Source organism: Cebus imitator, unplaced genomic scaffold, assembly GCF_001604975.1.
Source record: "Cebus imitator isolate Cc_AM_T3 unplaced genomic scaffold, Cebus_imitator-1.0 Scaffold3, whole genome shotgun sequence".
Lineage (NCBI taxonomy): Eukaryota > Metazoa > Chordata > Mammalia > Primates > Cebidae > Cebus > Cebus imitator.
This window is the reverse complement of record NW_016107318.1, coordinates 4,600,893-4,612,424: the sequence shown is the minus strand read 5'-3', so window position 1 is coordinate 4,612,424 and position 11,532 is coordinate 4,600,893. Positions and strand designations below refer to the sequence as shown.

Here is an 11,532-nt window from a genome sequence, read left to right as displayed (position 1 = left end):
AAAAATTAGCTGGGTGTGGTGGCACATGCCTGTAATCCCAGCTACTCATGAGGCAGAGGCAGAAGAATCACTTGAACCCTGGAGGTGGAGGTTGAAGTGAGCCAAGATTGCGCCACTGTACTCCAGCCTGGTGACAGAGCGAGACTTCATCTCAAAAATAAATAAATAAATAAGAATCATGAGACATAATTCTGACAATTGTTATTCTGATTTCTACATTCAAAGAAAACTAAAAACAGTCAATTAGAAGGAAAGTCGTAGTTACTAGAGGAAGGTACTATGATAGCAGTGACTCATGAAAGCCAACAAAAATGAAGAAAATAATAAAAAGTCACAGAGCTTAGAAAAACAATAGAAAAGAAACAAATGATAAGAACATAAATAGCCAAGTAGCCTAAAATCACTTACCAAAGGAAAAAAACAGACCTACTCTGGCAATGACGCCAGTGAAATATTACTACATAACCTCTGTCAAAAAGATGAACCTAAATCAAAAAGAAAAGGTAGGCTGGGCAGGTGGCTCACACCTGTAATTCCAGAACTTTGGAAGGCTGGGGCGGTAAATCACTTGAGGTCAGAGATCAGCCTGGCCAACAAGGTGAAACCCCATCTCTACTTAAAAAAAAAAAAAATTAGTCAGGTGTGGTGGTACAGGTCTGTAATCCCAGCTACTAGGAAGGCTGAGGCAGAAGAACCACTTGAACTGGGAGGCAGAGGTTGCAGTGAGCTAAGGTGGCATCACTGCCCTCCAGCCTGGGTGACAGAGTGAGACCCTGTCTCAAAAAAAAAAAAAGAGTTAAATTATACTTGGGTACAAATAATCTTGGATACAAATATCTTGGATTACAGCAGAGAATCACTTTTAGACACGATCTACAGTAGTTGAAACAAAAGAAGTTGGTATTCAAAGGAAAACAAAAAAATTCACTTAATGCTTTGATTAGCCAATGGCTTACTCCACTTACAAGCAAAAATTACATATTTTAGAGCAACAGTTCCCAACCTTGTTGGCACTGGGAATTGGTATCATGAAGGACAATTTTTCCAGTGGTGGGGGGTCAGAAGGGGTAGTTTCAGGATGATTCAAGCACTTTACATTCATTATGTACTTTATATTATTATTACATTATAATATCTAATGAAATAATTATATAACTCACCCATAATGTAGAGGCCTGAGCTTGTTTTCCTGCAACTAGACGATCTCATCTGGCAATGATGGGAGACAGTGACAGATCATCAGGCATTAGATTCTCATAAGGAGCATGCTACCTAGATCCCTCACACACACAGTTCACAACAGTTTGTGCTCCTATGAGAATCTAATTTCACTGATCTGACTGACAGGAGATGCAGCTCAGGGAGGAGCAGCTGTAAATACAGATGAAGCTTTGCTTGCCTGCCCACTGCTCACCTCCTGCTGTGTGGCCCAGTTCCTAAGAGACTACAGACTGGTACAAATCCATGGCCTGGAGGTTGGGGACCCCTGTCTTAGAAAGCTACCTCTCTCCTCCCATTAATCTTTGTGTCAAACTACAGGCGTAATTCTGGCTATTAGTCTACAGCCTTTTCTGGTGAGTTGAGAAGGTACACCAAGCATGAGTTTTCCTTAATAATCTTTGACTTTAATATACCTACTGCATTCTAAAATCCCCCAGAGTATTCTTTTCAAATTATCCAAATCCTCTATTTGAAATCAAGCTATCGCTGTAGTTTTATTTGCCCAGTTTGTTCTTCACATATAAAATGCTCTTTAAAATAGTAAACATAAAAGTATTTCATTCAATAAATAAAGCAAATTACTTACCTATAATGCTGATTCTGTAATAATTAAAAATCAGATAATCATGACTATAATTACACAGCTTAACCTCAGGGTAAAGAATTCCTGACAACTGAGTCCCCAAGATCTGCTCCATGAGGGTTCTCAACATAGACACCCAAAAGTCAATGAAATAAGTCCTTACTGGATGAGATAACCAAGTATAGTTCAAACTTGTAATTAAAAGATAGAAGTTTGATCATATTTAGTAATTCACGATGTTACTTAAAATTAATAACCTGAAAATCTTAACTACGAGTTAGGAAATGGGGACTGTATAATACCACCTATCCTGTCGACTTTCAAACCATCACCATAGTCAAATAAGAAACTAATGAAATTTCTTTGCAAATTACAAAGCACAATACAAATGTAAAATCATCTTATTCAGGGCAGGATGACTCCTCCAGTGATTTTTAAGCAAGATCTATCCTAGAGTTTTTCTGATCCCTCAAAAGAAATAACTTTGACCAACAGTAAAAGTAGATTCTCAAGAAGTGAATCTCCAAGAACTGATTAAAATGTTCTCTATGCAGCTTCTAAAATTGATGAAAATATCAAATGTTTGTTTAATCAATTATGAAATAAGCATGGTGCAAACAGGAGGACAGATATAATTATTTACTTTCATTAATGTTTTCCAAAAACCAAGTTTAAAACTACAATTCTTAGAAATACTCTTTGATGTGGCTTGAAAATAATATTCTCACCTGCAGAGTACCTGTGCAACTCTTAGACAAGCAATAATTATCTTAAAGGTTCAGTATCTAGAAACTTAAGAACTGGTATAAATGTTAGCAATCTGTAATCAATGAGTTAATCTTTGTAAGATCTCAAGGATCTAGAATCCCTAAATTTGACTTTTCAAATGTTATAATACCAAAAAGATGCTTAAATGAAGATACCCAAGGTCTTTCAAATATAAATTTATTTAAATAATGTTGCACAATGATAATTCAGAGGTAGCTGACCAAATCACATTTTCATCTGGAAGTTTATTTTCCAGTGATTACATGTAGAATTGGAAGAAACACTCTGAACATAAAAGCCTAAGACCTTCTTCCACACTTGTGCTTCCTAGAGCCAGATCTTTGAAATTTAGAAATCTGTTTCAGTGCTCCTGATTCAAAAATCAGCAAGAGAACAATTCCCAGACAGAAAGAGCAATCACAGTTAAGTAAATAATCTCATTCAGTGAGGCTATTTAAGCCAAAAAAGAAGTTATTAGGTACTGTATTATCTACCACTTTAACAGACTGTATCAACTCTGAAAACCAAAGAGCTTTCAGATAAAGAATATTTCTTTTGATCCTCTACCCCTAATCTCTCAGAAGGCATGTCTAATAAAATGATCCACAGATAGAATCTTGCCAGAGAAAAAGATATTCTCTGGGCCCTTTCTCACAGTGAAGTTCTCCATTTGGAAAAATAAATATATAAAGCACATTGTGGAAGCTAGAGAAGAGGGATGGCATCTACAGAGGCAACAAGCTAATGCTCAGAATATCCACAAATCTGTTTCCCTGATCTGTTGCCTAATTTACTGTACATCACATCTAAGACTAAGACTCTACACTTTACTTTTGCAAACATTTACAAGTTATCAGATCATATATGTGATAACTTTGCATGCAAGACAGACAAATTATAAACTGAACACTAAGACAGAAGGCTATTGATCACATGATCATTGTTAGCTTAAAGGAAAAGTTTCAAATGGAATAACACAATTACGTCCTCCTGGCTCTAGGCAAAGAATGATGCCATGCTCAGTATTTTCTACTAACAACTTACTTTTAAAACTGGCTATCAGGAAGTATTCATTCCCTACTGTTAGGAATATTCACATTTAGGCTGGGCAATGCTAAATCTCAGTTTCAAAAAGTAATTAACTGGAGAACATTTCTAGCATAGGAAGAATAAGGAAGAGAAATGACATTTGACAAGGTATGTACGCATGTGTGTACAGGAGGATAATAAACCATCTCCTTCAAGTACCTTTTTTTAAAATCCAAGTGCTTTTTAACATCATTTTAAACTACCAGAAATTTACTTGAGACTTGAAAGCACTAGACAGGTGTCATGATGCCATTTTTAGTAATGGCAACTTGGGTAAAAAGAACCAACATTATATCCAACCATCTCTTGGCTCTAGACAAAAAGCACAGGAATGGAGGTATGGCGGAGGAAAGAGAGACTTTACTGAAAGAGATTATATCTGACATGATCAAAACACCCTCTCCCAATTTTCCTTAAATTAGCTGTAACTGAGACGCTAATCATGATACTCCATCTCACTTCTGTTTTGCTTCCTCTGGAAAAAAGAAAAAAGATAAAGTTTCAAAAGTGCTATCCTGGCTGGGTGCGGTGGCTCATGCCTGTAATCCCAGCACTTTGGGAGCCCAAGGCAAGCAGATCGCTTGAGCCTAGGAGTTCAAGATTAGCTGGACAACATGGTGTACCTGTCTCAACTAAAATGACAAAAAATTAAACAGGCATGGTGACATGCACCTGTAGTCCCAGCTACTCAGGAGGCTGAGGTAGGAGGTTCACCGAAGCCTGGGAAATCAATTCCGTGGTGAGCCGTGACTGTGCCACTGCACTCCAACCTGGGTGATATAGTAAGACCCTGTCTCCAAAAACAAAACGTGCTATCCTTCAAAAGATCAGGAGCAAGGCAAAAGAGCAAGAATCAGTAATTTTTTTTTTTTTTTTTTTTTTTGGCCTAAAGTCACCCAATGAGGCATTAATTTGAGAACACTGTCCTAACAAAGAAACTAGCATCCAAACTCCAAAGGACTCTCTGTATCTTAAGGAAGCCACAAAAAATAAACATATAAAAAGCACACTATTTCCTGGAATAGGTGGTTGTCTTGCAAAAAATAAAAATAAAATTTAAAAAAAAGCACACTATATAAAATGTATAAAAGCATCCATTAATCTATATTGTTCTCATCCTGAAAGGGTTATGAATGTGGAATATCAATGTTATGGACATATCTTTAGATAACTGTTTTATCTGAACATCATCTTTCAGAATTATTACCAGGCAATCTCTTACAAAAAGTAATACTGTAGTGAATTACTAGAAAAAAATTTTCCACAATCAACAACCAGTCAAGACCAAAACAATAAAAAGCAAAAAACAGAACAAATATAGTATAATTTTATAGAAATTCACATTTCTTTAGTTTTTGGTATTTTCCTAAGACACATGCTCTCCTTCCTTTCACCAGCCGATAAACAGCTCTAGTTTTAAAAATTGATACTAGGCCAAGTGCAGTGACTCATGTTTGTACTCAATACTTTGGGAGGCTGAGGTGGGAGGATCAATTGAGCCCAGGAGATTGAGACCAGCCTGGGCACCATGGCAAAACCCTGTGTCTACAAAATACAAAACAAAATTAGCCAGCCATGGTGGCATATGCCTGTAGTCCCAGCTACTTGGGAAGCTGAGATGGGAGGATTACTTGAGCTCAGGGAAGTCAAGGTTGCAGTGAGTCATGACTACACCAATGTACTCCAGCCTGGACAACAGAGCAAGATGCTATCTTTAAAACAAAACAAAACAAAAAACTGACAGTATATATGAACAGTAGAACCCTACTTATTTCTAACAGAAAAAAACTTCATTTATGAGTTAATTTGCTATCTAAAATTGGACTTCAAATATTCCAAATACACTAGACTCCTAACATTTTCACAAAATTGTAAAATGCTCAGATGATCTGACCTATCAGTTACAATATTAAAACAGTATTTCAAAAGAGAGCAGAAGAAAATTTTTCGGAAAAGAGGCCTATGCTGAAAGACCACTGTATTACAATATACAAATCTAAACCGTCGATAACACATGGCAAAAATAATATTATGTCCCACAACCAGGATTTGATACTTCGATCTGACACATACCATGGTCTGGCAATTGTCACAACAAAACCATCAGAAATGTTCCTCTAATCAAAGTATTTATATACAGTTTATATAATCTGATTGTGATGTTAATTCAAAAGCCTATCCTGTAGGAGTAAAGGTGATTAACTTATTATATGTCTGTCTTTTATTGTTGCTAATCATGATATTTATCATGAGCACTGTGGGTTATAGTTCCTTTAGGATTATCTAGACACAGTAAACTCCAAATCTTTGTGTTATGGCCCCAAATACTTTATAGGAAATCTAAGCAATATTGTGAAAAATTTGGATACAGAATTCTTTATTCACAACAGTGACTTAGCAAAAGTTTAGAGCTGGTAATTTTTTTTTTTTTTTTTGAGACGGAGGCTTGCTCTGTCACCAGGCTGGAGTGCAGTGGCGCAATATCGGCTCACTGCAACCTCCACCTCATGGGTTCAAGTGATTCTTCCGCCTCAGCCTCCTGAGTAGCTGGGACCACAGGTGCGTGCCACCATGCCCAACTAATTTTTGTATTTTTAGTAGAGACGGGTTTTCACCATGTTGGCCAGGATGGTCTCGATCTCTTGACCTCATGATCCAACTGCCTTGGCCTCCCAAAGTGCAGGGATTACAGGCATGAGCCACAGTGCCTGGCCAGAGCTGGTAATATTTTAAGATACAGTCTTCCTTTATATCTAGTATCAGGAAAAGCTATGTCAAATGTTTTATGTAAACTATCCAGTAGACGCCTGCTAATATGCTAATTACAATATACTGTTAATACTAATATCAACTTCTCTAAGTCAGAAAAGTCAAAGATAATGCATAAAGCAAATTTTTTAATAAAAAATTTTAATTGAGAATTAAATGTTAGTAACTAAGATAAAAGCAGATGTCAAGCCTGCCAGACTTCACATATCTGGATGATGTCTAAGCACTCGTTAATTGTTCTACGCTCTCTAGAACTATAAATCAAAGCATACTGTGGTAACTCAAGATGTTTCCATTTTATAAATCAACTAAAAATGATATAAAACATATTAAAAAACAAAAACACTACCATCCATGTCTTTTCTAATTGAGACATGAAAGATCAGAACTGTAAAGACCATGTTATCATAGAACACATGTGTAAAGTTGAATTTAAGTCTTTTTTTGGAGTTTTTCTTTTTTAAGAGTTGAAAAAAATCATCATGTTAAACCTAAAATTATAGTGAAAACATTAATTTTAGCTGTAATAAAAACATTATGAATAGATATTTATGAATAGATACTGGAAAACGTGGGGCTAATAAACAAAGCAGAATTCATGGTTACCATATTTACACATACTCTTTGTTGTGTTTCAGTGCCACATGATCTGATTCAAAGTAATAAACATCAGGATCATCATCTTCCTCTTCTGTAATGTGCTGACTGGCACTCTCTTTGGCAGATGGCAAATGTCCAATATTGAGTCTTGCCTCAGAGGGTGGTTTACTTAGTCCTTCACTTCCATAATTTTGAGAGTCACAACATATCCCTTTTTCATTTTGAGAAATTTCACCAGGATTTGTGGGAGATTGACTTACATTATCACTAAGAGTTGCATGTGTTTCATTGGGACTAAGATTATTCTCCTCAAATTGTCCGTTTTCTCTGTAAGGAGAACTGTTTTTAGTGGGACTACCTCTGGTAGGGGCTGCCCTTCGTGGTGAGGTTCTCAGAGTATAACGATGTTCTTGAGGTTCTGATAAAGACATCATTTGAGCTGAAACACAGTCTAGAACAGAAGATGGTTCAGGTTCTCTGGAGGCTGGCATACTCTCAAGACTTGGGTCCAGGTCGCTATTGTTTCCTTTACACTGCTCTTTTGAGGCACCACTATCTCCCACCACATCTACTTCCTCCTCAGAATCCCTTAAAGATGACTGAGTTTCAGAAAAGGGCCCTGTAGCTGGCTCAGTAGTCAGCTGATTAACATGTTCCACAGGCAGGCAGGCAGTTACTATTTTGTGGTCCAACTTGACCTGCACTTGTGAATTTGTGCAAGGCACGTTATGGTCTATATAACTGTCCTCCTTCCTACTATCAAGGAACACTGAAGTTTGGGTATCCGAATCCCCATTTTCAGCTACTGATTTTTCCTGTAACACATAGGAACCAATGCTATTTTGTTTAGTGTTCCCGTCAGGCTGACAGTCATCACAGTTTATAACAGCTGAATCACTGTCATCAACACCATTGACAGCCAAATAGCCTGTGATTTCTTCAACTACTGCAGAATTAAGTGGCCCTTCCTCACTGACATTCACCTTTTTAATTTCCCTTTTCTCACAATCATCCAGTATAAGACATCGACAAGCTCGTTTAGTCTCTTGAAAATCTGCATCATTGTCCACTACTGTACTCCTCTGTTCTACTGACTCTTTGTCTGATTTTATAGGTGAATCTTCTTCTGAACTGTTTGGTGCTTCAGATCTAAGACAACGCTTAATTCTTTTTAAAACTGGTGAAACAGGTTCTGTTTGCCTTCTCTCACAATTTTCTATAGCCTGCCTTTCTATGTTATCCTTTTCTGAAGAAGAAAGTCCTCTTTTCCTAGGGCTTACCCATGATTCTCGGGTATTCTGCTGTTTTAAATCAGTGGTTCTCCCATTATTATTTCCTTTCTGTATTGGCACAGGCTCTGGTCTCTTCTTTGGTGATCTTGATCGCACTTGAGAATGAGAAGAGATTTCTTCAGGATGTGCAATGCTACGATTCCTTAAAGTTCTACCACAAAAAGATTCATCCAAGCCGTTTAACCCCACTGTTGATCTTGTAACACGAGTAGATCGGGAAGCAGCCATACTATGGCAAGTCCCTACAATACGGTCATCATGATCCACTCATTGGGAAACCTTCAAAAATGTAAACAAAATAATGAGAAAAAGGTAATAGTTAATATATCTAAAACAAAAGTATAAAGCTATAACTTTTTAATCCAAGTATACTTGGATGTTATGGTCTACATAACTGTCTTTATAACTGCCAATATTAAATTATGTGATAAAAATTCTTTTATTAACATTTCCAATAATTACATAAATTACAACTAATAAGTAAATATACAGCACTTAATATGTTCCATGAGTCTTTCTATATGCCTTACATACATTAACTCACTTAAGTCTCACAACAACTCAGATAGGTGCTACTATCATCCCTACTTCACGAATAAGATTAAGGCACACAGGCCGAGTGCGGTGGCTCAAGCCTATAATCCCAGCACTTTGGGAGGCCGAGGCGGGTGGGTCACGAGGTCAAGAGATCGAGACCATCTTGGTCAAAAGGTGAAACCCCGTCTCTACTAAAAATACAAAAATTAGCTGGGCATGGTGGCATGCACCTACAGTCCCAGCTACTCGGGAGGCTGAGGCAGGAGAATTGCTTGAACCCAGGAGGAGGAGGTTGCGGTGAAATCACGCCATTGCACTCCAGCTTGGGTAACACGAGCGAAACTCCATCTCAAAAAAAAAAAAAGAAGATTAAGGCACATTCTCATGAATCGATCCAAAGTCACAAATCTACTAAGTGTCAGGGCAGGGCTCTACAGACCATACCTGCCTCACTGTGTATCTGCCTCTCAGATAGGCACAAGTACCTAGAAAAGATCCATCCCAAAGATGTGATTTCATTTTGGTTATTAAAATAATAATCTTGAACTTACATAGCAGCTATCTTACAAAAACTATTCCAATCATTTCTCATGTTCTTTCAAAATGTTCCTGGTATATAGAAAGGCAGGCCCTCCTCTTTTTAATCTACTTTTACCAAAATAAGTTTCAGATCAAATCCCTTGATAACTAATGGTCTGGCATCCAAAAAATTTTGATTACAGTATAATTTTTCATAATAAAATAGATAGATAAAAATCACAATGCTAGCGTACAATGGCTAAGAACAAAACAAAGCAAACCCAAGCCTTCCTAGTCTCTAGAAATAAAGCCTTAAATTAGCAACTGAAAGGAAGTGTTCCAAAGACCAGAAAAGAAAATGGGAAAGAAGCCTCTGAAGCAAATACTTATATTTAAGAACTCGAGTACTCATACAATCTCACCCTTTCCTTCTCTAACTCCTGTGTATAGCGTTTGCCAGTGCCTGTTTTAATGTGTGGTTTGGGAGATGAGCAGGTTTTCTAGTGTGGATGCTTGAGGTTTACATGACAGAAATGTAAATGATATAGAAAAATGCCTTGATTGATCCATTTGGGTAAACTAGTGACTTGGTGATATTTTCCAGAGGCTCTCCCATCAAGCAGAATAAAGGAGCTATTAACATTTTAAGTCTCTATTCCCCTGCTCCTCTTCTGTTTTGTTTTCACAAGATACTCTGTCATTTTATTGCCTAACTTCGAATGAGATGCAGGATGATTAGTTAGACAAAGAGGCCAGCGGTGGCTACAGTGCAAAGTTTCACAGTCCCTTCCTCCTACCTTTGGATATCAACAGTCTCCCTTCCCATATAAACTTCCAAATGCCAATCTGACCCCTCCCCTAAAAATCAAACACAATCCCTCCTTTGCTTCAATCAGAAGTATTTAATAGTGGAAAGGGTGGAAGAATTACAGAAGACACAGCAACATGCTACCACATATAAAAAAGAAACACTAAAAGAAATTATCTCCCTGTTCCTGCCTGATGACAAGCAAATTAAGTGAGAAAGTGCCCTGTAAAATGTTTAAGTTGGCTGACTTTAGTGTTGTCTTAGAGTATGGCATACTTTTAAATTTTTAATTAACAATTTTTCAAAATCTTTTAAGAATCACAAAACTAGCCCTGGAATTAAAGCATGGTTATTTACTCTAGAGAATTTCATAGCAATCAAGTGAACAGTAAATATGAGACTCCAATCAGAACTTAGAAACACATTTCTTACAGTAGTAAACTTTTATTGTTTTTGGGATTCATTAAAAGAACCACTGACATTTAATTCTCATTTGCTAATATATTATCATTAAGGTTACAATCTTTCTGCTTTTTTCATGGGTAACAAACACTAAGTGTCCCACAGTTTTCCACTTTTAATTATAAAACATTTAAGTTAAACTTCAAATGATGTTTTAAAAGAACACAAACTGGCCGGGGGCAGTGGCTCCCGCCTGTAATCAAAACATTTTAGGAGGCCAAGACGGACAGATCACTTGAGGTCAGGAGTTCATGACCAGCCTGGCCAACGTGGGGAAAAAAACCCCGTCTCTACTAAAAATACAAAAACTAGCCAGGCATGGCGCCACATGCCTGTAATCCCAGCTACTTAGGAGGCTGAGGCAGGGGAATCACTTGAACCCAGGAGGTGGAGGTTGCAGTCAGCCAAGATCACATGACTGCACTACAGCCTGGGTGACAGAGCGAGACTCCATCTCAACAAAATGAAAATAAAAGAACACAAACTGCAGTATATGAAAAGCAACTTATTTGTTTCATGTATCCAAATCTGGCACTCTAAAATGTGAAGATTACTGATTTTTAGATATTAAATATGTATGTAAATGCACAAAAAGCTAAGAGTAAATTAATTTTATGAACTGCCTATAAAATCTAACACCAATTATGTTTAATGCAAATTTAATTATATTCATAATTTATGGTTCAAAAATAATACTGGCAATAGTAGTATTTTATAAACACACAAAAGAATCTGTTAATCTTTACTTTTTAAAATGCAATCCCAATTAAGGGCATATAAACCTCTTAAATGATTCCAAATAAGACTTCCTTGACCTTTTCTTTCCACACAAATCTGAATGGCAGCAAAATCTCTGCCTCGAAGTACAAACTTCTCAAAGAGAG

At 37.0% G+C, this 11,532-nt stretch overlaps 1 protein-coding gene across 8 annotated transcripts in view; it reads right to left on the bottom strand.

The window, feature by feature from the left end:
• ZZZ3 (zinc finger ZZ-type containing 3) overlaps window positions 1-11,532 on the bottom strand; it is a 137,229-nt gene that overhangs the window by 64,771 nt on the left and 60,926 nt on the right. For 5 of the 8 annotated variants that reach the window (XM_017531255.2, XM_017531294.2, XM_017531285.2 and 2 more), the window contains one exon: window positions 7,052-8,601. The exons of the other annotated variants lie outside the window; for them this stretch is intronic. In XM_017531255.2, the coding sequence (XP_017386744.1) occupies window positions 7,052-8,550 (1,499 nt within the window). In that variant the 5' untranslated portion in view covers window positions 8,551-8,601. The remainder of the gene's footprint in view (window positions 1-7,051; window positions 8,602-11,532) is intronic. 8 annotated transcript variants of the gene reach the window in all.